Source organism: Oncorhynchus keta, chromosome 17 (genome assembly GCF_023373465.1).
Source record: "Oncorhynchus keta strain PuntledgeMale-10-30-2019 chromosome 17, Oket_V2, whole genome shotgun sequence".
NCBI lineage: Eukaryota > Metazoa > Chordata > Actinopteri > Salmoniformes > Salmonidae > Oncorhynchus > Oncorhynchus keta.
The window spans coordinates 40,929,522-40,956,531 of record NC_068437.1 but is presented as its reverse complement, the minus strand read 5'-3'; the positions used below and the strand labels follow the sequence as shown (position 1 = coordinate 40,956,531).

At 42.5% G+C, this 27,010-nt stretch overlaps 3 protein-coding genes across 5 annotated transcripts in view; all 3 read right to left on the bottom strand.

Moving 5' to 3' along the window:
- The window catches only part of LOC118396039 (FYVE, RhoGEF and PH domain-containing protein 4-like), a 99,901-nt gene extending 87,555 nt beyond the window's left edge, over positions 1 to 12,346 (bottom strand). The window contains exon 1 of the mRNA XM_052466042.1: positions 11,948 to 12,346. Coding sequence (XP_052322002.1) covers positions 11,948 to 12,059 — 112 coding nt within the window. The 5' untranslated portion in view covers positions 12,060 to 12,346. The remainder of the gene's footprint in view (positions 1 to 11,947) is intronic.
- Positions 12,347 to 12,755: 409 nt separating this feature from the next.
- The window catches only part of LOC118395832 (protein bicaudal D homolog 1-like), an 81,028-nt gene continuing 66,773 nt past the window's right edge, over positions 12,756 to 27,010 (bottom strand). Inside the window, exons 8-10 of one of the 3 annotated variants that reach the window (XR_004828060.2) lie at positions 17,579 to 17,651; positions 15,515 to 15,574; positions 12,756 to 15,185 (exon numbers count right to left, since the gene is read on the bottom strand). Coding sequence is in view for 2 of the 3 variants with exons in the window: in XM_035789808.2 (XP_035645701.1) it covers positions 15,117 to 15,185 (69 nt within the window). In the remaining variant the exon portion in view is untranslated. The remainder of the gene's footprint in view (positions 15,186 to 15,514; positions 15,575 to 17,578; positions 17,652 to 27,010) is intronic. The other 2 variants (XM_035789809.2, XM_035789808.2) reach the window with 2 other exon arrangements.
- Positions 20,849 to 24,839, bottom strand: LOC127908283 (uncharacterized). Its single transcript, XM_052466041.1, has one exon. It carries the CDS (start codon positions 24,810 to 24,812, stop codon positions 23,412 to 23,414), a length of 1,401 nt encoding a protein of 466 aa, XP_052322001.1. The 5' UTR covers positions 24,813 to 24,839; the 3' UTR covers positions 20,849 to 23,411.

Below are 27,010 nucleotides of genomic sequence, written 5' to 3'. Positions count from 1 at the left end.
TCTTTTCACTCTTGCACTCTTTTCTCCTTTTCGTTTACTCTACAATGAGCGGAGGGAGAGTTATCCCTCCTCACACACGCACGCACACACACACACACACACACAAACTTAAGAGCGGCGACGGTTCCGAGGACTCAGAGATCAAGACAGTATTTTCCCCCAGGCTGGTAGCTGTAAGTGCGCTCATGCTCAACAACATGTATCTCAACCATGAGACTGAATGAGTATCAAACAGAACACTGCTCAGCTCATGGGCCTTATAGTCACTGATGTGATATTCCTGCCTGGGTTGGCGCCCCCCTTTGGGTTGTGCCGTGGCGGAGATCTTTGTGAGCTATACTCGGTCTTGTCTCAGGATGGTAAGTTGATGGTTGAAGATATCCCTCTAGTGGTGTGGGGGCTGTGCTTTGGCAAAGTGGGTGGGGTTAACCCTTCCTGTTAGGCCCTGTCTGGGGGTATCATCAGATGGGGCCACAGTGTCTCGTGACCCCTCCTGACTCAGCCTCCAGTATTTATGCTGCAGTAGTTTATGTGTCAAGGGGCTAGGGTCAGTTTGTTATATCTGGAGTACTTCTCCTGTCTTATCCGGTGTCCTGTGTGAATTTAAGCATGCTCTCTCTAATTCTCTCTTTCTCTCTTTCTTTCTCTCTCTCGGAGGACCTTAGCCCTAGGACCATGCCTCAGGACTACCTGGAATGATGACTCCTTGCCGTGCTGCTGCTTCAGTTTCAACTGTTCTGCCTGCGGCTATGGAATCTTGACCTGTTCACCGGACATGCTACCTGTCCCAGACCTATTATTTGACCATGCTGGTCATTTATGAACATTTGAACATTTGGCCATGTTCTGTTATAATCTCCACCCGGCACAGCCAGAAGAGGACTGGCCACCCCTCATAGCCTGGTTCCTCTCTAGGTTTCTTCCTAGGTTTTGGCCTTTCTAGGGAGTTTTTCCTAGCCAATGTGCTTCAACACCTGCATTGCTTGCTGCTTGGGGTTTTAGGCTGGGTTTCTGTACAGCACTTTGAGATATCATGTTGTAAAATGGAGCCTTCACTGGTGGAGAATACAGATTAGTTGCACATCATATCAGTTAACGGGAGGCAGGATAGAGGACAGTTGTGCTGGAGGAAAGGGGTTAGCATGCTCCTAAGATGGCTGTGTGGGTGGCAGGGATGGTGTAGGAACATAGGGACACAAATCCCAGGTTCAGATTGGAACATGAAGTGGGATGAAGTTGTTACATTCAAATCACCATTTGCACACCATCCCTTGTTCTCTCAGACACTCACTTTTACCTATGTCTACTCCTGCGTCATACCTGTACTCTGTCTGAATCTATATAGTTTATATAGTCAACACTTCAGTATAGAGCCAGGTTAAAGGGATACACAGGGAGTACATCCCTCTCTCACAGTGGAAATGTGCAAAAACTTCAACCATTGACTTCAATCCAACAGCCCCACAGTAAGTCTCCACATCTTAACAACAGAAACAGCTTTACATTTTCTTCTCCAAAACCAATACTTTTGGCATCGGTTCCTTTTCAGTATCCAAAGTCAACGCCTTATCTTTAGAGAACACCTTTCAAAATCTTTCATTTTCATACCCTGTAAACTCTATACTATGGTGACATCACATGGCCTTGGGGGTCCCCTGCATTCTTTGATGAGTGTCACTGTGTCCAACATGGTGTCCTACTCCTGTAACTCCCAGGTCACCTACCCAAGGAGATGCGGCAGCCCAAGGAGATGCAGCCTTCGGGACCTGCGGTAGCCACTGGCCAGGCAGTCCATCCTGTCTCCCCGTCCGGCCGGTAGGGCTGACAACTGGAGCAGGTCGCTGGGCGTACAGTCAGGCAGAGAATGTGGAATACAGAGCCAGAAAACCAGAGAGGCAAGGAAAGTGCATCTGACACTGGGACTGAAGCAACACTTCCTGCATGTGAATGGTTGCCCAAAATACACCATCCTCCCTACCTCGCCCTCTCCCTCCATCAGCTGAACAATGGATGGGCCTATGGAGCTCCCTGTGCTGGGTGAGCTGGAGAGAGAGTTGGGGGGGAAGCAGTAGTAGACCTATATGAAGGATGGGGTGCTCTCCGTTCCCCTGTAAGTTCCTCTATGTTCAGAGTGACATGTGTCTGTGTCTCTCCCTAAGCTCCTCTGCCGAGCTCTAAGACTGGTGTTGCTTCAGTGGGCTTTTGGAGTGTAAAGTCTCTTTAGTATCTCCTTTCTGTTGGGTCTATGGGCTCACTGACTGATGGATTTGGGGTTTCCCTTGCCTCAAACCAGGCAAAGGAAACAGCTAATTGTATGAGGGGTCAGGAAGCTTTCCGCGTGAAAGAAACAACATTAAATAGGACCGGAGTTGAAAAAACGCAGTGGCGTTAAACATTCACATGGGTGTGCTGACTGAAACAAACAGAGAACCCCCTGGGCAGGTGGTGGGGGGGACAACTGCAGGAAGTGTGTCACCAGACCCTTCCCCTCTCTCCAGCCCAGACAAACTCATACACACATTTCTGTACAAACATACTCAAATAATCCCCTTCCCTTCACCTCCCCGTAGGCCTGGGGAAGGAATGCCCCGTCTTCCCAGAATGAGAACGGTAGGGTGTGTGTGTGTGTGTGTGTGTGTGTGTGTGTGTGTGTGTGTGTGTGTGTGTGTGTGTGTGTGTGTGTGTGTGTGTGTGTGTGTGTGTGTGTGTGGTGGAGTACTCTCTCACACCTGGGAAAAGGGTGAGTGGCCTTGACTCCTACTTTTCCCACCACTAAACGTATTGCCCACTAGGCTGGAGAAAAACACTTCCAGGCAAACACGTCTGACCATTCACATCCTGGGTAAAGAAACACACGGCTGAGGCTGCACTGTCAACCTCTCTTTATCTGTAGAAAACCAGTCATTGGCCAGATAGGAGGGGTATAATGCAATAACAGAGGATAATTTCATATGAACAATGAGGTAAACCAAACCATGGGAAGCTATCTTTTTCCTTAACATCTAATAGAACAAACAGGGGGAAACAGAAGATATTCCATTGTTTGTTATCATTGTATGTTATCAAAACCGGAAAGGGATTTTTTTGGGCCCCCCCCAGTTTTTCGTTTAATATATATATATATATATATATATATATATATATATATATATATATTTTTTTTTTTTTTATTGGGGGGGTCAAGAGACTGTAAAATCACCAGGAATTCAGCTACAAATTAGTTTAATTTAAGAAATATGTTCCCAAGTATTCCCACAAATAAAAAAAGACAAAACATAGACAAATAAGAATTTGTTCTTAACTGACATGCCTAGTTAAATAGAGGTAAAATAAATGTCAAAAATATGTGATCGTGTCTCAATGTAATCAAGGTATTAAATTATTGTTATTTTGAAATACAATCTATTTTTGGGCTTAGTTGTGGTCAATTTGCTGTGTACAAATTATTGGAATTATGTTCCGGACCCCCGACCAAAATCATCCCTCAGCTGAATCTAGTTGCCTACCCCTGACCTAGTGGTTGCAGACTCACCAATCCCTACCCCTGACCTAGTGGTTGCAGACTCACCAATCCCTACCCCTGCCCTAGTGGTTGCAGACTCACCAATCCCTACCCCTGACCTAGTGGTTGCAGACTCACCAATCCCTACCCCTGACCTAGTGGTTGCAGACTCACCAATCCCTACCCCTGCCCTAGTGGTTGCAGACTCACCAATCCCTACCCCTGCCCTAGTGGTTGCAGACTCACCAATCCCTACCCCTGACCTAGTGGTTGCAGACTCACCAATCCCTACCCCTGACCTAGTGGTTGCAGACTCACCAATCCCTACCCCTGACCTAGTGGTTGCAGACTCACCAATCCCTACCCCTGACCTAGTGGTTGCAGACTCACCAATCCCTACTCCTGACCTAGTGGTTGCAGACTCACCAATCCCTACCCCTGACCTAGTGGTTGCAGACTCACCAATCCCTACCCCTGACCTAGTGGTTGCAGACTCACCAATCCCTACCCCTGACCTAGTGGTTGCAGACTCACCAATCCCTACCCCTGACCTAGTGGTTGCAGACTCACCAATCCCTACCCCTGACCTAGTGGTTGCAGACTCACCAATCCATACCACTGGTATTAATCAAAAGCATTTTATCAGAGACATTTTAGTGATCATTCACTGCTATCTAGTGGAGTTGTTGGGAACTGGAATTATTAATTACACCACAGTTCAAAATAGGGGTACGGGTGTGTAGACTAAAACCCTCTGAGGAATATTGAAAGAGCTATATTACCCAGTTCCTGCTATGTGAGGAACAAACCCACCTACCTCACTGTGATGATATATTTCCAGAGGGAAGGGAGGGCTTCTCGACATACCAATAATGTGAAATAATAGGGGTTGACATGATTTTTCGATGACTACCCCATCCTCTGTCCCCCATACCTACAAAATCTGTAAAGTCCCTCAGTCAAGTATTGAATTTCAAGCACAGATTCAACTAAAGGCCAGGGAGCTTTTCGAAAGCCTCATAAAGAAGGACTGTGATTGGTAGATGGGTAACAATAACAAATCAGCATGGTCAAGTTAATAATTATGCTGTGGATGGTGTATTAAACCACACAAAAACATATTTTTGCTATCTCAGATTGTTCTGCCAACAATATACTCTACAACTACAGTACATCACATTTCCAGAGTGGACTCTCTGCTACTTTTTAAGTTATGATACCACCAACACAGTGAATAGATTCAAACACAGGAAAATAGATTCAAAGTGAACTCCCTCTGTTGGTGATTTGCTGAATGTACTGTACAATCTGTTAGGTTCTAATTTTGAGTAAATAACTCACGGACACTAGAGAAGTTTAACCAAGTTTAATTCTTCCCAAAGGGTTGATACAGCTGGATTCAAACAAAAAATATTTCACACAAGCACTGATATTTAACCCTTTCTCGTATGCTGAGTCTCCTCCTCCACATCTGAACAGCCAATGCATCTCTGTTGCTCGACAGAACCTTTGTGATATCTGTTCTTCCTCACTTCATCTAACCTGACCTAAAGTGCTCACTCCTCCCCAACTCAAGGCTGTCATGGTTATTGATACCAGACTGTGTCTCTTATCCTCTCAGAGGATCCCTGATGGCTAACAATAACATATCCTGACATAATGTAAACGTTATGCATTACACTCTCTCCCTCAGTGACATTGTTAGTTTCCAAGATCTCCACCCGTCTCCCATTATCAATGCCTGCTACATGTAATCGCTTCCCTGTACTCAACACATTCCAAGCTTAGTTGCACACACTATATACCTTCCTCCTATAACCCTTAACTTCTGGTGTAGAGCCTCTAAACCTTAGCACTCCATCAGTGACATGAATGAGTATATTTTCATATTCTCAGAACCCAACAAATCCTAAAGGAGGGTTGTGATTGGTTAATTACCTGTAATGTAAGTTTCTATGTATAAAATGGGTCATATCCCAAAAAGTAATAGAGAGCCCACTCTGGAAATGTAACTTGTTTGAAGAGTATATCATTCCTAACAATATGTAAGAATATATATATATATATATACAGTATATATATAAAAAAACAAAATCAGAAAGCGTGCCTTTATTATTAATAATAATATTTATAATCTTGAATAAATACATATGAGAAAAAAATTATCCAGAATATAGGCCTAGTCCTTATTATAGGACACACTATAAGGAGTACAATGACACCAATATATTGTCTGTATGGTTCACGGGTCATAGGGTTTTACAGAAGACATGTATAGGTCTAAAAAGGGCCTAAAATGGCCAGTTTCATCATGATTTTCACAAAACAACTACAGTGGGGCTAAAAGGTATTTAGACAGCCACCAATCGTGCAAGTTCTCCCACTTAAAAAGATGAGAGAGGCCTGTAATTTTCATCATAGGTACACTTCCAAATATGACAGACAAAATGAGAAGAAAACAATCCAGAAAATCACATTGTAGGATTTTTAATGAATTTATTTGCAAATTATGGTGGAAAATAAGTAAAATAGAATACGTGGACAACTACAAATACCTATGTGTCTGGTTAGACTGTAAACTCTCCTTCCAGACCCACATCAAAAATCTCCAATCCAAAGTTAAATCTAGAATTGGCTTCCTATTTCGCAACAAAGCATCCTTCACTCATGCTGCCAAACATACCCTTGTAAAACTGACCATCCTACCAATCCTCGACTTCGGCGATGTCATTTAAAAAATAGCCTCCAATACCCTACTCAATAAATTGGATGCAGTCTATCACAGTGCAATCCATTTTGTCACCAAAGCCCCATATACTACCCACCATTGCGACCTGTACGCTCTCGTTGGCTGGCCCTCGCTTCATACTCATCGCCAAACCCACTGGCTCCATGTCATCTACAAGACCCTGCTAGGTAAAGTCCCCCCTTATCTCAGCTCGCTGGTCACCATAGCATCTCCCACCTGTAGCACACGCTCCAACAGGTATATCTCTCTAGTCACCCCCAAAACCAATTATTTCTTTGGCCGCCTCTCCTTCCAGTTCTCTGCTGCCAATGACTGGAACGAACTACAAAAATCTCTGAAACTGGAAACACGTATCTCCCTCACTAGCTTTAAGCACCAACTGTCAGAGCAGCTCACAGATTACTGCACCTGTACATAGCCCACCTATATTTTAGCCCAAACAACTACCTCTTTCCCTACTGTATTTATTTTATTTATTTAGCTCCTTTGCACCACATTATTTTTATTTCTACTTCGCACATTCTAAAGGTGAAATAAAAAAATAAAATATATATTTTTAAGTGGGAGAACTTGCACAATTGGTGGCTGACTAAATACCTTTTTGCCCCACTATACATATACAAATGTAAAAAGCATATCATACATTCCTCTCAATGAAGTGTCTATGTGAGAATTGCCAGAGCAATCTGAGACTAATTAAAAAACCTTTTGCCCTAAATAAAGCCTTTATGTTTGGTGCAAATCCAACACAACTGCAGGAGGTTGGTGGCACCTTCCTTGTGGATGATGGGCTCATGGTAATGGCTGGAGCAGAATCAGTGGACTGGTATTAAATACATCAAACACATGGTCTCTATGTGTTTGATGACATTCCATTTGCTCCATTCTAGCCATTATTATGAGCCGTCCTCCCCTCAGCAGCCTTCACTGAACACAACACTTCACTGAGTAACTGCCTCTTCATTGTCAAGCATGCCCATCACGGTATGGATATGCTTGAAATCGGCAAAGACGGGGAGTTTTTTCTTCCACTTTTTAATTTGTTTTTTAAAAATATTTTTTTTTTACCCCTTTTTCATGGTATCCAATTGGTAGTTACAGTCATGTCTCAACACTGCAACTCCTGTACGGACTCGGGAGAGGCGAAGGTCGACAGCCATGCATCCTCCGAAAAACAACCCGCCAAGCCACACTGCTTCTTGACACAATCCCCACATAACCTGAAAGCCAGCCGCACCAATGTGTCGGAGGAAACACCGTACACTTGGCGACCGTGTCAGCGTGCACTGTGCCCGGCCCACCACAGGAGTCGTTAGTGCACGATGGGACAAGGACATCCCTGCAGCCAAACCCTCCCCTAACCCAGATGACGTTGGGCCAATTGTGTGCCAGCCCATGGGTCTCCCGGTCGTGGCCGGCTGCGACACAGCCTGGACTCAAACCAGGATCTCTAGTGGCACAGCTTGCAACTGAGCCACTCAGGAGGCAGGAGTTTTATCTTCGACTTTGACATTACATAGTATTTTGTGTAGATCAATGACAAAATACAATCACAATTAAATTAATTTCAATCCCACTTTGTAACGTAACAAAATGTGAAAAAATCCAAGTGGGGTGAATACTTATGATACCCACTGTACCTGTATCTTCCATAGAGATGTACTGTTACATTCCAAGAGTTACAGTATTGATAGTCATAGCTTCATGCCAAAACTTGAATCCCATATAGAATCAAAATCACATTGAGACTTGGATGAATGAAATCAACGCATTCAATTATTATTAACCTCTTGCTCCTACCTGACACGCAGGCGTCCCATCTAGACATCTGGAAATGCAAATGCGCTACGCTAAATGCTAATAGTACTAGTTAAAACTCAAACGTTCATTAAAATACACATGCAGGGTATTGAATTAAAGCTACACTCGTTGTGAATCCAGGCAACAAGTCAGATTTTTAAAATGCTTTTCGGCGAAAGCATGAGAAACTATTATCTGATAGCATGTAACACCCCAAAAGACCCGCAGGGGACGTAAACAAAATAATTAGCATAGTCGTCGCTACACAAACCGCACAAATAAAATATAAAACATTCATTACCTTTGACCATCTTCTTTGTTGGCACTCCTAGATGTCCAATAATCACTATTGGGTCTTTTTTTCGATTAAATCGGTCCATATATAGCCTAGATATCGATCTATGAAGACTGTGTGATAAACGAAAAAAAATAGCGTCTTATAACGTAACGTCATTTTTTTTTTAATTAAAAAAGTCGACGATAAACTTTCACAAAACACTTCGAAATACTTTTGTAATGCAACTTTAGGTATTAGTACACGTTAATAAGCAATCAAATTGATCACGAGGCGATGTATATTCTTTAGCTGTCCGTCTGGAAATAATGTCCGGGTAAATCTCAACCAAAATATCCGGTCTGAGACCTGAACAAATGGCTTGTCTCTTCTTCGTTTGACCAAGAAACAAAGCCTAGGCAAATGACAAGACTGTTGACATCGTGTGGAAGCTGTAGGTATTGCAACCTCAGCCCCATTTATTGTGGTTCGCCTTTATCAATGGGTTGAAGTGGCGGATGGATATATATTTCCATTTTCAGTGATCAGATTTTCCTGCGTTTTTCGATGAAACGCACGTTCTGTTATAGTCACAGCCATGATTTAACCAGTTTTATAAACGTCTGAGTGTTTTCTATCCACACATACTAATCATATGCATATACTATATTCCTGGCATGAGCAGCAGGGCGCTGAAATGTTGCGCGATTTTTAACAGAATGTTCAAAAAAGTAGGGGGTAGGAGTAACAGGTTTTAAGAGAACACTCCAATAAACATTCATTGACTTTGTGGCAAAAAAAATAATGGACCTTGGATGAATACCTTGAACATGCAGGGCCTAACTTAAAGCATTTGATGAAGATCAATGTAGTCTGGCTTTGCCTCTAACCTCATGATATGGGCTATCAGGGGTTTATACACAGTCACATGCTCATACCAAAGCAGGAGCACAGAGAGAAAACACAAAACCAAAAAGCACAGAAAGCACCGAGAGCGTTAGCGTAGTAACCTAAACTATAGCCTGTTCAATAGGGCCTCCGTGGGAAAACCTGAAGACCTCTGGTTCCTCATTCTGACAAACTATCATTCATACATTAGTCTATGCAGAAAGATGCAATTGCAGGAAGGCTGTCACTGTAATTCATGGCTAACAATTAATGAAGTGGTAATAACCCATGTTTATGGCATGCCAACTTAACAGACTATAATAAAGCTCTGATATTTATAATGAACTGAGTGAGTTGTGCAACACCAGGGTTTGAGAGTGAGTTAAAGCTAGTTGAGAGAGACAGATGGCTCAGCTCAGCGCAACAACCACCACAATAACAATACACCACAGAGCCATTGATGCATCCAGCCCAGCTATGCTATCCCAGGGTGCCCTGCTCCTTCCCAGGGCAAAGGGAACACAAACAGAACCTTTGTTATGGCCCCAGAGGATGGCATCATACTAAGGCCAGGTGACCAGACGACACTTTTAGATCCAGCTACTTGCTGTCTGTGGTTAATGAGGGAAATTTCACTCAGCAAGCAGAACAATTCCTAAGATGCCAACAAACAAAAGTGCGGTGCAGGTGTTAAACTGACACGTTATAGCGTGATGGCTGGAGATATTGGACATACACACAAAATCAGTCTTTAGACCATATGGGGAAGAGTGTGTTTACAGGAACCACGGGGATGCACATCTCAGGCAACATCCGCACTGAGCTAAAGGGTAGACACCATCATTAAATTTGCAGACGACACAACATTGCCTGTTCCCCCTCAGGAGACTGAAAAGATTTGGCATGGGTCCTCAGATCCCCAAAAGGTTTGACAGCTGCACCATCGAGAGCATGGTTGGTTGCATCACTGCCTGGTATGGCAACTGCTTGACCTCCGACCACAAGGCACTACAGGGGGTAGAGCAGCAGGTGACTGCAGGTCAGAGGAGACGCTTGAGGATGATTCATGACTGATCACATGGTGTCTCTGAACTCTACAGTATTACCCCACTTGATTTAATTAAGTGACATCTAATTTGTCTATTTCCGTTAGTACGAACTCAGCCTTAAAGGGTCACCTCACCACTCTATCCTGGAGGTGACATTGCCCAAAGGCAAAGTTTTCACCAAACAGAAGGCACGTAGGCTATAGGCTCTGATTTCAATAAAATATTTGCAATGCTCCATGTTGTTTGCACAACCACATTTAATCTCCCCACGACAGGGAGAGACAAGACTGGGCCATGTAAGTGTTCCACCCCTCTCTCTCTGTAGCATGCCTAGGCACAGGCTGGACAGACTCTCAGTAACAACAGAAAGAAGGAACACTAGTCAAGGGGTTGAAATAGAAAACTATTTGAGGCATTAAAGAAATTACATAACAGGTTAAGGCATGTCTGCCACCTTCCCCCTCATACATATCTGACTGTTCAGCAGTCAGCAGTCTAGTGCAATGCAATCCCCTCTGTACAAACACATACTACAGGTGTGTTGGCCATTCCATACTTTCACAATAGCTCAATAGCCTAGCCCAAGATTATGGCAACCATTTATGTTCACCCAATGACTAGGTTATGTTCAGCCTCCAGTAATTATGCTGAAATAGTTTATGTGTCGGGGCACTAGGTTCAGACTGTTATATCTGGAGTATTTCTCCCGTCTTATCCGGTGTCCTGTGTGAATTTAAGTATGCTCCCTCTAATCTCTCTCTCTCTCTCTCTCTCTGAGAACCTGAGCCCTAGGACCATGCCTCAGGACTACCTGGCCTGATGACTCCTTGCTGACCCCAGTCCACCTGGTCGTGCTGCTGCTCCAGTTTCAACTGTTCTGCCTGCGGCTATGGAATCCTGACTTGTTCACCGGACGTGCTACCTGTCCCAGACATGCTGTTTTCTCTCTCTCTCTCTACCCCACCCGGTGTCTCTAACTCTGAATGACCGGCTATGACAAGCCAACTGACATTTACTCTTGAGGTGCTGACCTGTTGCACCCTCTACAACCACTGTGATTATTATTATTTGACCCTGCAGGTCATCTATGAACGTTTGATCATCTTGGCCCTGTACTGTTATGTTCTCCACCCGGCACAGCCAGAAGAGGACTGGCCACCCCTCAGAGCCTGGTTCCTCTCTAGGTTTCTTCCTAGGTTCCTGCCTTTCTAGGGAGTTTTTTTCTAGCCACCATGGTTCTACACCTGCATTGTTGCTGTTTGGGGTTTTAGGCTGGTTTCTGTATAGCACTTTGTGACATCGACTGATGTAAAAAAGGGCTTTATAAATACATTTGATTGATTTGTGATGTGCAAGGTATGTGAAACAGTACATACAACTACAGTAACACGATAAGATTGTTAAAGTAATAGTGTGGACGGACAGTGAAGCCAGGCAACAGAATCTCTTTTAGTTTCTATGTGCACATGCACAACAGTAAAAAATTATCACTGTGATGGAATAGCCAAAAGCAAACCCTAACATTTCACAGTATCAAGGCACTACTACACACGTTATTACATGTTACACCAAATATTACACTCACTGTACCCAATGTTGAGGATCTGAGTTGTATATGTTTTTTTTTGCCGTTTGAGCGAAACACGCCACTACCAGCAACGCACCGCCATCGGTCAGTCACTCACCTGAATATTCATCATGCTCCATGTCAGATTCGCCAAAAGTTCGGGGTTTTCTCCGGAAGGCGACCCGTCTGAAGTCGTCCATGTCCTTATCCTGTGCTGACCGTTCCAACATCGAAAAAGATTTACAGAGTGAGCAGCTCTATCGGGTAGTCGAGCCTACTCGAGCACTGAAATGCACAATTAGCATTCAACATATTAGGCTACAGTTAATTTAATTCCATGTCAAACAATATTCCAACTAATCATCGACCGCAAAATGAAACAAACGTGTTGAAGGTGTCACAGGCAAGTAACATATATATTTTCCCAGATAACCACTATAAACGCTGATGACAAAGTCCAAAGTCAATGCGCTGGTGCGTCCGCTCTGCGCTCCCCTAAATCGTCATGATCCGTTTATCTCTGTACAATCACCTTCAAGCAGACTATTTCAAACCCCGCCCTGTTTCACTGTTGCAGACTGTATCCGTTGCTCTGATTGGAGGAGGAACCCCCCCATCCCCGTTCGATATGGAACAAGATAGTGATCAATAGGCTATTATTGCGTGCTGGTTGTAGGAAAACAATAGATTACAGAGAGAACGTACCACTTCCTTGAATAGCTGAAAGGTGTTTTGCATACAATCTAATGTAAAATAATGACAGGTTGTGCTGCGCCTGTGGTATTGACTGTAATAAACATCCATAATGATAAAGTAACACTTCCAGATAAATGGAAACTGTTATGAAATGGATGACATAAATAAGGTTATTAGGACCATCATACTTGAGAAAAAAGACTCAGCCAATACAGTCCATATTACTCCAAGACAGTTGTTTTTATTTGATATTGAAGCCGATGTTACACTGTTTTAAATGGAGTAAAAATATTAACAAGAAACCCAATACAGTATATTGCTGTCTTTTAATTCCTTTTTTCTTTATTGATTAGTGTCTCTACCGCCAGGGCACTGTTCTGTATCGCCATCTTCCATTGATGAAGGAACTTGTGCAACAACCAAAGGAGTAGACAAAATGTTCTCCAGACACCAGTCACTAGACTAGCTTTGAACCTCACTCCTCTTCTTCATTTTCTTCTGTTCCACCCAAGGTTTCATAATACAAACAATGTAGTTGCAAACATGCTTTCACCAGCACTAACTGTGTGGATTCTAAGGGTGATTGTCCTTTGTGGTTACAGTATACACATGTCTCATCAGAATAAACCCAATTAAGTTCAATAAATCCACCGACATTTGTGAATGAACGAATAGAGAACTGTAAGAAAAATCTATCACAATGCATCTGGCTCCAATCTATAAGGAACTAGGTGTTCAGATTCCCCTTCAATAAAGCGGACTAGTTAAACATAAGACATAATCATTACTATCGACTCAAAGGAAAGAGAGAAAGAGATACATACAGTGGATGTGAATCATTCAACTCAAACATTAGCTACATCATCAACACAAACACATGGTTTGTTCTTGGCTCTTCTTGCATTAATGTTTCAACTAGGTTAGCCAGATCATCAAAGCTTTATACAAATTGATCTGAAGGTGTAAGCGTGTGACTCACAAAATCCTTCCTATATCCTGGAAGACTTTGGTATTCATCCCTGTTCTCAGCCTGCTGGTTAGTGTCATGGTATCATATCCGACAAAGCCATATACAGGGTAGATCTATACATGGCTCTGATAACCGGAAGATAGATGCCTGGATCGAGATGTCCACTGTTATTTCTTCAATGCAAAGTCCTTATTGTGCTTGTAAAGAACAATGTTTGGAGGAGAAGGTAGTTTACCTTTGGTTTGAAACTACAGTATTTCATTCATGCCCCAGCATGATATTTGATTACCGTAATTTCCTTTGGGTTAGACATTAAACAAGCAATCTCTGACACATAAACAATGCCATGTTTAAGAAGAGCGAATTCAAATGCCTTATTTAGACAGAAACATGATACTAGGGGTCCACAGCATGGGGGGATTGTGTTATCTGAAATGTGTTAAAACTAAACTGAGGAGGGGAGTCTTGTCACACAGATCAGGGTTGAGTCAACTGGTGCAATTCTAAAGGCCACATCCAGGTTCACTAACCCAGACGTCACCTCCTCATCTCCTACCTTTAGTATCAGAGTGTCTATGTCAAATCAGATTTCACCTACATGACAACATAATCAATCACCTCAGCAGTAACTGTGGTAAAAAAAAAAACAGATGTAAAAAATATAATCTTTGTCTTGCAAAAAAGTTGTATAAAAAAAGCATCTCAAGTGTAGTGATGTTTGATTGGTAGTTAAAATCAAGACAACCCACCTCATCAAAGATTACCATTGTAATGCAATATCACTTCCATTCAATTAGTCTCTCCACAATGATATCAAATTCATTGTGTACTTCAACACTACCATGTAAAGACAGAAGCTATTACACATTTAGAGATGATCCTTACCAACTGATGCTTTTACATGGCTAATATTCTGTCTGGTCTGTTAGGCAAGTTTGTAAGCATCCCACATCACCAAAAGGAAACATTGTTATTGACAGAAAATGTGATGCTAAACTTGTAGGACATAGACCATCCAAAACCTTGTTATATTCAATTGGAAATATGTCAAATGTTTTTATTTTTTGACGATGTCAATGAGAACATAACAGCCATAGTTTAGTAAGTCTAAACACCACAGCAATAATACTCATTTTGAATTTCATTTTAAAGAATGACCAACAACAATCAAATGATATCACAAAACACAAATATGAACAAAACACAAATCAATAAATAACCAAGTCAGTTAAATAGATAATAAATAATCATATAGATACAATACATTGTTTAAGTTAATCATATTTGCTAGTCTGGCGTGTGCACTGCAGTCCGGTCCTCCAGTCTATCTTTTCTGGACAGGATCTGACGGAATTCCAGCCCAACCAGTGAGGAGCACCGCAACCCTCATCTTCTCTGTAACCCGACCAACCAGGAGAAAGTGTGGCCTGTGGAGGCGGGGCTTACTGAGGGAACACAGAAGTGGGATGCCAGGTTGAGTGAGATGGGAGACAGGAGTTTCTGGTGCTGTGTGTCTCCAGGAGGCCTGGGCCCATGGGTAGGGCCGCACTGGCTAAATGCCTAGGGACCTGGGGGGTGATGCTGCTGGACCAGGCTGTTGAGTGGATCCAGGGGGCCTCTGCTACTGCTGGAGAGGGGTGGTGTCTGGTCCTCCTGGAGGGCTGTCACAATGTTCGGACTCGGACATGGACTGCGAGGAGGACGGGAGGGAGAAGAGAGTAGAGCGAAAGAGGACAGGATAGCAGGGAATATAGTAAAAAGGACATGTATCCCAATGATGCTATAAAGTGCTCAGAAATCAACAAGCAAACAAATAGGAGGGACCAAAACTGTTCCCAGAAACAACAGCGATGGAAATTGTTAAAATATCAGGAAAGGTGAAGCACATTTAAAATATTTTGGGAGAACCAACTTGGTCAAACAACACTATGAATAAGAAAATAAATAGACAGGACATTAGATTTGTCAGCAGTTACGCATTTGCCTGTAGTGACGATTCAGAGGTAATGAGATACCTACTGTATGGGTGGGTTATAGAGGGCTGAGGTTGGGGACTGTAGTGAGATGAACTAGTTAGTTCTGTATGAAACGGATATAGGACTGCATTAGTAGAAGAAGCAGAGTATTACTGGTGGCAAAAGTGTCATGCAAAACCAATGAATTTGCCAACAATAATATAGCCATTATCCTGCTCAATAGTACAAAACAGTTTAATGTGGCTAAGTTATAAAAACCAACGCCTCACCCTTTTACTCCATGTGCTGTGGGTAAAAATACACAAGTTTCACGTCTTAATGAGTTCGTTAATCATTTGTGTGTGTGTGAACGATGGGTAACGATGCTTCGTGGGTGACTGTTGTTGATGTGTGCAGAAGGTCCCTGGTTCGCGCCCGGGTATGGGCGAGGGGACGGGTTTAAAATTATTCTGTTACATACAGATACCCGTGATGAGATGTGTTTGATGAAACAACTATAGTTAATTAATTCATATCGGTGTCTTAAAGGTCCAATGCAGCCCTTATGATCTCAATATCAAATCATTTCTGGGGAACCTTACAGTGAATGTTTTCAATTCAAATGGTCAAGAACAACCAAGAAAATAAAAAACTCTATGGGAGTGGTCTGAGTGGGGAGGGGAAACTGAAAACTAGCTGTTATTGGTAGATGTTTGGAACTCTTTTTCTTATTGGCGTATTAACTTATTTGCCGCCTGGTGATGTCACCATGCAGGCCACAACTCCATCCCACCAAAACAGGCGGAAATTCCAGGCACTATTTTCAAACAGCTCTTACACTAAAAGGGAATTTCATGATTTTCACAATTTCACAGTATTATTCCAACCTCATAGTGTGGAAATATACAGTGAGCTACAAAAGTATTGGGACAGTGACACATTTTGTTTTGGCTCTGTTCTCCAGCACATTGGATTTGAATTGATACAATGACTATGAGGTTAAAGTGCAGACTGTGAGCCTTACTTTTTGTACATAGTCCCCCCATTTTAGGAGACCAAAAGTATTGGAACAAATTCACTAATATGTGTATTGAATTAGTCAAAAGTTTGGTATTCGGTCTCATATTCCTAGCACGCAATGATTACATCAAGCTTGTAACTTTACAAACTTGTTGAATGCATTTGCTATTTATTTTGGTTGTGTTTCAGATGATTTTGTGCCCAGTATAAATGAATGGTAAATAATGTATTGTGTCATTTTAGAGTCACTTTTATTTCTAAATAAGAATAGAATATGTTTCTAAATACTTCTACATTAATGTGGATAGTACCATGATTACAGATCATTCTGAATGACTCATGAATAATGATGAGTGAGAAAGTTACTGATGGACAAATATCATACCCTAAGACATGCTAACATCTCACCTTTTTTGAGGGGGTATGATATTTGTCGGTCTGTAACTTTCTCACTCATCATTATTCATGATTAATCCAGGTTTATCCATAATCATGGTAGCATGCACAACGTAGAAGTGTTTAGAAACATATTAAATTATTATTTACAATAAAAGTGATTCCAAAATGACACAATACATCATTTACATTTCATTTCTTTTGGGCACAAAATAATCTGAAACACAACCAAAACAAACAGCAAATGCATCCAACAAATGTGTCGAGTCACTAGTTTGATGTAATCACTGTGTGCTTTCAATATGGGGCCAAATACTTCACTTTACATTACTTTAATACACATAAGTGAATCTGTCCCAATACTTTTGGTTCCCTAAAATGGGGGCTATGTAGAAAAAGTGCTGTAATCCCTAAACGGTTCAGCTGATATGGATGGCAATACCCTCATATTAAAGCCGACAGTCTGCACATTGTTGGATTTCAAATCTAAACTTTTGGAGTATAGAGCCAAAATAAGAAAGAAATGCTTCACTGTCCCAATAAGTGTGGAGGGTACTGTATATAAAACCCAGGAAAATAATGTTTGACTGCACTGGGCCTTTAAGAACCAGCCATGTGGGGCATGCTGTGTATATCCTGCAGGCCAAAGGCACAAGTAGTGCGAGTAAGAGAAGTGGAAAGAGATGTAGAGCTCAGGCCTCTGGGACGTTACCTGCAGGCTATGGAGGCTCTTAGTTGTGGGGAGGGTGACGATACTGAGGCAGAGGCAGCAGGCTGCTGACAATCTATGAGAAACTGATACATTAGACAGATATACAGAGTGGTGACAGTCAGGGTTAGTGGGACAGACAGACACACGGGTGGACAAGACAGGAGTAAAGACTTCTCAGGGACAGAGACACAGTGGCCTCGTCATGTAATAACTCAACATGTCTGAGGAGAGGACATCAGTTGGGAAACATTCTGCTCTCTTTTGGAGTATAACATGAGAGCATATGGCATTATAATGTTTATGCTTTTAGCAATCTTTCTTGTAATCACTTTCATTTTATTGGAATATCACATTTTGGAAGTTAACATCTTACTGTAATACAGTCCATTTGAGTTCATACAATTTACACATTCTTATGTTTTAAAAATGATTTATTTGTCTAGAAAGTAAATGAATAATGCTTTCTACAATCAGACATACCACAGAAGTGCATTTTGTGTACTTGTTATTGTGAGGATTGTTATTTATGTTTATATAAGAGTGAGAAAGATAAAGAAAGAAAGAAATAGAAAGGGAGAGAGATAGAGAGAAAGAGAAAGAGAGCTCTCTGTTAATTTTGCAAGGCCAATAATGGGCTTGTGCATCACTGAATGACTGCTCGTTATTTAAGACCAGCCTCATCTAACCCAACTGACAAGGCATTCCTCTATCCATCCCCCGAGAAGGATGGACAGTACTATTAACGTACAGGACACACACAAGGAAACACACAGACACACATAGAACATTTACGCACAGTTTCAAATCCAGCCATGTATTTTTTCTGTGCTGCACCAAAAGGAGACAAACAAACAAAAACAAACCACATCATGGTGGCTGTCAGACTTAGTAATCAACTGCTGCTCGTGTACGGCTATGGGCTAAAAACAAACCACTATCATGGTGGCTGTCAGACTTAGTAATCAACTGCTGCTCATGTACGGCTATGGGCTAAAAACAAACCACTATCATGGTGGCTGTCAGACTTAGTAATCAACTGCTGCTCGTGTACGGCTATGGGCTAAAAACAAACCACTATCATGGAGGCTGTCAGACTTAGTAATCAACTGCTGCTCATGTACGGCTATGAGCTAAAAACAAACCACATCATGGAGGCTGTCAGACTTAGTAATCAACTGCTGCTCATGTACGGCTATGGGCTAAAAACAAACCAGTATCATGGAGGCTGTCAGACTTAGTAATCAACTGCTGCTCATGTACGGCTATGGGCTAAAAACAAACCACATCATGGTGGCTGTCAGACTTAGTAATCAACTGCTGCTCATGTACGGCTATGGGCTAAAAACAAACCACTATCATGGAGGCTGTCAGACTTAGTAATCAACTGCTGCTCGTGTACGGCTATGGGCTAAAAACAAACCACATCATGGTGGCTGTCAGACTTAGTAATCAACTGCTGCTCATGTACAGCTATGGGCTAAAAACAAACCACATCATGGTGGCTGTCAGACTTAGTAATCAACTGCTGCTCATGTACAGCTATGGGCTAAAAACAAACCACATCATGGTGGCTGTCAGACTTAGTAATCAACTGCTGCTCATGTACGGCTATGGGCTAAAAACAAACCACTATCATGGAGGCTGTCAGACTTAGTAATCAACTGCTGCTCGTGTACGGCTATGGGCTAAAAACAAACCACATCATGGTGGCTGTCAGACTTAGTAATCAACTGCTGCTCATGTACAGCTATGGGCTAAAAACAAACCACATCATGGTGGCTGTCAGACTTAGTAATCAACTGCTGCTCATGTACGGCTATGGGCTAAAATCAAATCACATCATGGAGGCTGTCAGACTTAGTAATCAACTGCTGCTCATGTACGGCTATGGGCTAAAAACAAACCACATCATGGTGGCTGTCAGACTTAGTAATCAACTGCTGCTCATGTACGGCTATGGGCTAAAAACAAACCACATCATGGTGGCTGTCAGACTTAGTGATCAACTGCTGCTCATGTACGGCTATGAGCTAAAAACAAACCACATCATGGTGGCTGTCAGACTTAGTGATCAACTGCTGCTCATGTACGGCTATGGGCTAAAAACAAATCAGCATATTTAGATCAGATGAGTTATAATATCATACACAAATATAAGACATGAATGAATGAATGACCCTGCAGCCTTGGGTTTCATTTTTATAGAGTCAAAGTCCAACCAATGTTATGTCACAGGGATTGGAGCTGAATGTACATGGACATTCTTCACCTCTTTTTGTGTCAATAAAAACATTTGACCACTGTAGGAGCCAAAAGCCAATAACCACAGCTAGGTCAGTGTGAGAAGTAACTGGTAGACACTGACATCTGCTGGCACTACATGGCATGGACATAGGGTTGATTTGGGGTGCTTTTCAGGGCGTGTCCTTTTCAGGGTGATATGAGCGTAGTAGGGCTGGGTGTGTGGTTAGGGTATCATAGAGAGGAGGTCACACTGGTTTCCATGCTGCTCTGAATGGTTTATCTGCATGTAAACCATTTATATACTTTCTCTTAGATCGGACTGAACAAAGTCACATGCATGCCACAACAAACATCTATCAACACTGACAGAAAAAGCATGACAGTTCATTCTTTCAGTTTCCGTCTCGCACACGCACTGTGTTTGCTATGTTTTCTATATTCATCATAGACTAAGGTCACAAGGAACAAGGAAGTCAAGCTATAGTGTACTTGGTATAATGTAGAGATGGGACAATGGATTGTGGCTCTGAAATCAGGTAGAGCTTGGTCAGCCAGTGTATCTCTGTAGAGACGTGGAAGGGACTTCTGTCAAATGCTTTTTGCTCTAGTTGTGGAAATTGAAGATTAATATTATACAATGGCTTGAAAATGTTAATCAATCATGGGGAATACAAACTAGAATGATTCCTTGAATGTTTTCTCATGACATTAATAATAATATGATTTGCAGTGTTTTCAAAATTGTTTAATTGATAGACTGTGTCAGAGACTGCGTTTATATATAATATTTTGACGTCAGATCTTCTTCAGAGCTGATCTGATTGGTCAAAAGACCAATTTGTGAAAAAAAGATCAGAATTGGGCTACCTGTGTAAACGAAGCCAGAGAAGTACTGTAAAGTGGCTGTAGTGGCTTCCTTTCGTCTTTACCATAGCCACTGCCCAAGCCTGAAGCGGGGTTGTTTGGTACGCTTACAGTCCACACTCAAGGTTTCCAAACGGCCAAACATTCCATGACATCCAGGGATATGGTGCAACAAAAATGTTTATTCTTCTTATATCTAACAAATAAATGATTCTCCAATCAACTTAAAGCACAAAATACTTGATATGGAAAATACATATTATGACATGTCTGTATGTCTGTATGTCTGTATGCGTACCAAACAACCCCGCTTCAGGCTTGGGCAGTGGCTATGGTAAAGACGAAAGGAAGCCACTACATTCAAGTCAAAAAACTATACCGCTCCCGCATCGAGCAAGGACTCCCTCTCCCGAAGGCCCAACTTCCTGCCTTTATCCTAACACACTTACCACAATACAATGAATAGGCAAGAGGGGGGGCCAAAAACTAAGTTACACTAACAACAAATGAATATATCTCAATCAGGTAAATATAAATCATAAAGGTACGTACCTAATATTTCATCATTTACATTAATATTTAATACATTTACACAAATATACATGGAGCTCCATATGTTCGGTCTATTATACAAATATGTCCAAATCGGCTCTAACATACCGGCCCCTAATTGTTGACTGCACTGAATGCACAACAATTACTTTAAATTCAAACGTAGAGCCAATACACAAAACATTCTATACCAGAGCACTATTACAGTTCGTAGCTATATACAAATATACAAGGTACCATATAGGAAAATAGTCCATAGATCTCAGTCTGAGTTGAAGTGTAAAGGTGTTCAACTTCAAAAAATGTCAAGAGTTTGACATCCAAAAATGTATGACATCAAAGAATGCAAGAGTACGACATCAACGAATCAGAGGTGCACGTGATTCTAAGATGGAGCACTGTGTGTGTGTGTGTGTGTGTCACTCCGTCGCCTCAAGGAGCAGACAGAGTTTATTGATAGGTCTCTGTAAGATATTGGTCTTAAGTCTTAACCATGACGCTCCGTACAAGACCTTTGGCCCCTGGCAAAGCCTCCACCACACGCCCCATTAGCCAAGAGTTCCTTGGGGCGGTGTCATCGACGATGACCACGAGGTCACCAGGACTGAAGTTTCTCTTAGTTTTGTTCCACTTGTTCCGCTCCTGCATAAGTGGAAGATACTCCCTGATCCATCTCTTCCAGAAGAGGTCAGTGATATATTGTACTTGCTTCCATCTCCTTCGTGAGTATAGGTCGCTTCTCTGGAATAGTCCTGGTGGCAGGACTGGCTTAGCCTTCAGATGAAGCAGATGGTTCGGAGTCAGGGGTTCTAGATCATTAGGGTCATTTGTTACAGTAGTGATTGGTCTGTCATTCATAATCGCCTCAACTTCACACAAGGCTGTCTGCAAAGCCTCATCATCCAGTACTTGCTCTTTAAGGATTGAATAGAGGATCTTTTTCACCAGTCGGATCAACCTCTCCCATACCCCCCCGTGGTGGGCTCCAGAGGGAGGGTTGAATGACCATGTCACTCCTTCCTTCAGTAATTCTTTTTGAATCTTGTTGTGATCCAGCTCTTTCATAGCTTCTCCTAGCTCTCTGTGTGTTCCAACAAAGTTGGTGCCATTGTCTGTTCTGATACTTGTTACTGGGCCCCTTCGACAAATGAACCTGCGCAGGGCATTGATGCAGGAATCAGTATCCAGATAACTAGCAACTTCAAGATGGACAGCTCGACTCACAAGGCAAGTAAAGATCACACCATACCGCTTCACATGAACGCGGCCTCGCTTCACCTCTATGGGGCCGAAGTAATCTATGCCCACATGAGTGAAAGGCGGCAAATCAGGTGACACCCGATCTTGTGGAAGGTCGGCCATCTTCTGTTCTCCAGCTCTAGCTTGCATCCGCCTGCAAAAGACACAGCTCTTAAGGATCTTCCTTGCTAAAGAGTTGGCACAGGGTATCCAATATCGTTGGCGAAGTCTAGAAAGCATGTGACCTCTCCCAGAGTGGCCAACCTGCTCATGGATGTGCAGTAAGATCAGTCTAGAGATGTAGGAGTCTTTGGGCAGGATCATAGGATTCTTTAGTTCCGTAGGCATAGCAGCTTTGCTTAACCTTCCTCCTACTCTCAGAATGCCATTGTCAACAATTGGATCAAGCTTACAGATTGAGCCACTTCTCTTGGCACATTGTTTTCCTTTCACAACTAGTGCAATGTCTTGTTTAAAGTGCTGTCGTTGTTCAAATCGAATGATGACCTTTTCTGCTTCATCTAGGTCATACACAGACAGACTTTCTTTTCCAAACGTCAGTTTGAACTTGTCAATTTGTTCCTTCAGTGAGTTTGTCAGACTCTGATCTGATCTTGGATCAGTTTGAGAGATAATTTTCCTTTTCTGGCTTAACTGTAGAAGACGTTTCTTCAGTTTCAGCATCCAGGCAACTGCTTTCTTCAAGCTGTTCCATGTTGAATAGTACTCAATCAGTTTGCTGGTTGGACTCTTTTCTTCCACACTTGTATGGTTTACGATTACGTCTTTTCTCACCTCTGGATCATCCGGAGGGATGGAGCCAAGCTCCTCGGGGACTTTCGGCCATTGAGTTTCTGGTTTCTCCAGGAATTCTGGTCCTTTATGCCATCTCTTTGAGTTCAGGAACATTTCAACGTATAATCCTCTTGAGGCATCATCGGCTGGGTTGTTTTGAGTTCAAATACCTCCACTGTTTTGCTTTCGATAGGTCACGGATCATAGCAACCCTATTAGCCACAAAGGTATGGAATCTCTTGGTATCATTGCGGATGTATTTTAGCACAGACTGGCTGTCCGTCCAAAAAGTTGACTCCTCAAGTTCAATCTGGAGCTCCAACTTTAACATCCTGTCCACTCGCACTGCCAATGTTGCTGCAGCAAGTTCCAGTCTGGGGATTGTCATCTGCTTGAGTGGAGTCACCCTTGATTTCCCTAGTATGAATGCAATGTGAACCTTTTCCATACCGTTTGTGAACCTAAGGTAACTTGCCGTGCCATAACCTTGTTCACTTGCATCACCGAAGTGATGCAGCTGTGCCGTCTTGACTTGACCAAAGTTCTCAGGCATCATACACCTGTCTATCTGGAATCTGGAGAGCTGGTCCAGCTCTGAGAGCCATCCCTGCCATGAAATAGAGTGTTCTTCAGGGATGACTTCGTCCCATCCACACTTTAGCTTGCAGAGCCTTTGAAGGATTTGCTTTGCCTTTAATACAAATGGGGCGAGGAAACCTAATGGATCATAAATAGAGCTGACAGTTGAGAGAATACCTCTTCTTGTAAGGGGTCTGTTCTTGACAGTGACTCGGAAGGTAAATGCATCACTTTCAATGTTCCATCGGATTCCAAGTGCTCTTTCAACAGGCAGCTTTTCTCTGTCCAGGTCCAGTTCTTTTATCTGCTTGGCTTTGTGTTCATCAGAGATAGAAGCCAGCACAGTGCGGCTGTTGCTGACCCACTTGGTCAATTTGAACCCACCCTGAGAGCACACATCCCTGAGGTTTTTCGTGAGAGCTATGGCTTGTTCTTCTGTGGCCACTGACTTGAGGCAGTCATCAACATAGAAGTTGGACTTGACTGTTTGAATTACTTCTTCATCGTACCTCTCACAGTTGTCTTCTGCAGTCTTTCGCAGTGAAAAGTTTGCACAACTTGGAGAGGATATAGCACCGAAAAGATGTACAGTCATTCTGTACTCCTCCAATCTTTTGTTAGTATCACCATCCGGCCACCATAGGAATCGCAGGAAGTCTAAGTAATCTTCATGGACACGTACTTGATGGAACATTCCTTCGATGTCTGCCATCATGGCAATGTGCTCTTGCCTAAATCTTAGCAAGACTCCTATAAGCGTGTTTGCCAGGTCAGGGCCTTGAAGGAGTTCACTGTTAAGAGATGTACCTTTATAGGATGATGAACAGTCAAACACTACTCGTATCGTTCCTTTGCGCTTATGGTGAACGCCATGGTGTGGTATGTACCATACCTTGCCTTTCTCTCCGAGGAGCTGTTCTTGTACCTTCTCGGCGTAACCTTTTGTTATCATCTCTTCCATGAAGCCTTTGTACTCTGCAGCGTAACCTTTGTCCTTCTTGAACTTCCTGATAATATTTATAGCCCGCTGCTTTGCCATGTCATGATTGTTTGGCAGGACAACATCCTTTTTGCGAAAGGGCAACGGTAAGTAGTAGTGATGGTCTTTGAGGGTTATGGAACTTGATACGATCTCCATAAACCTATGATCCTCAGCTGACATCTCACTTTTCTCTTCATACCCTCTCTCAGGGAAGTCATGGTTGTACTGATTTACAAGAAGAACCCCCAGGTCGGCAATTGAGATACGATTGGCCATCACCGTAGTGTGCCCAGATTCTTCTGCCATGGTACAAATGTTAAGAGGACCGTTCATCACCCATCCAAAGAGGGTTTTCACTGCATACGGTCCGTTGCCTTGACTATTTATGATTTTCCAGGGTTCCATTGCCTTTGGAGCATTTACGCCAATCAGGAGTTCGATGTCGGCGTCAATTTCCTTCAACTGAACTTCTTTCAGGTATGGCCACCTTTTGAGATCTTTCTGAGTGGGAATGTTCTCTCTTGTCACTGGGATCTTATTTTGGGTGTAGACCTTTGGTAATGCAAGAAATGTGTCACCTTCCACATTGCCAATCTCTAATCCAGATATCTCAAAGCTCTTGGTAGGACTCTCCTGCCCCATTGTGCGAAGCAGAATTTCAGTCTCACTGCCTTTAGCTTGCAACTGCCTCATGAGTCTCTCCGTACAAAATGTTGCTGAGCTACCAGAATCGAGAAATGCATAGGTTAACGTAGACTTGCTTCCATTTGCCATCTTTACTTGAACTGGCACAATCGCAAGTGCACAATCTGTACCGGCCCCGGTATCTTCGCCAGCTTCCAGTGAAACAAGAGCACTGCTGACAGTCTCCTCCCGCTTTACTGCTACACCCCTCGTATCTGCCTTCAGAGATCTAAATCTCTCTCTTCCTTCAATGTGCAGGATAGTGGGGTGCTTTCTTTGACATTTCTGACAGGTCATCCTTCTTTTACATTCTTTGCTTAAGTGTCCTCTCATCAAACAGCCAAAACAAAGGCCTTTTGATCTCAGAAACTCAACCTTGGCTTCGTGTGGCTGTGCCTTCACCTGTTGGCAGTCGACCAGGAAATGCTCACCAGCGCAAAATACACATGAGCTACTGGGAGCATCAGAAGGGTAGGTGCCTGGTTTCTTGACTTTGAATGTTTGTTCTTTTAGATGTTTTTGACACATTGGAAATGCTGTCGTGTGGTTCAATGAGCGTTTGTGGCTCGATTTCAGCTTTTTTCCATATTTCCACCTCTTTCAGGAAATGTTCATAAGTTCTCATTCTTGGTTGATAATAGTTCATGCTCTCCTGTTCGTGTTCCTCCTCTGTGACCAGCTCTAGCACAGAATTGTGAGCATTCTTAAAGTCATTGAGAACAGCATGGAATGCTTCAAGACTCTCATCCACAGTTTCAATGTTTCCTCCATCAACAAGAAGGGCTTTTATTTCATTCATTTTGCGTGTACATACTCCAAGTTTGCCTCTCCGGGCTGCATAGAGTGAATTTAGATGCTCCTCTGCCCTCTCCAGTGGAGTCTTATTTGGGATTTCATCCTCCATCATTCACTTTTAGTTCACTCAATTTACAATGATACAGTTGTTGGTTTTTGATTGTTAAACGTAATGCCCCTTTAGACCTCCTTTAATGCTTTAAAACACAGTCCTCCATTTCAGCATATTGACCCATTTGAATTGAACATGTGCAAGTTCGGCATTTTAGATGCGTTTAAACATTTCATCCCATTATAAGTTGTCCCTTTAATGAAGTTTAAACACGCAATATCTTTAGATCCTTAAGATTGCATTCGTTGCGTTGATGCATTGCATTTCCACGTTAGGCCAAATATTAGACATAAGATTAGGCTACATTGTGCGTAGGATCTCAGTGTTTCCCAAACTTAAACTTCTTAATTGTTTTCACAACGCTGTGTTTTGAATTCCATTCCCAAGTTTATCAAACATTCCAATTAAAAGCACATTTGCGCTTCCATAATATGCATGATCAAATGATCGCATTGAACAGGGCAGCTCATTCATTCGCAGTGGTTACTCACGGCTGGCGAATTCTAGGAGTTCAAATCCTTCCAAGCGAGCTGTCCTTACGATCCGAATGCAATTACCAATAGAACAATATCCAGCGTGTGTCCGA

Coding starts and splice junctions, on each gene's coding strand:
- LOC127908283 (XM_052466041.1), bottom strand. CDS start 24,812: ATGGAAGAGATGATAACAAAAGGTTACGCCGAGAAGGTACAAGAACAG.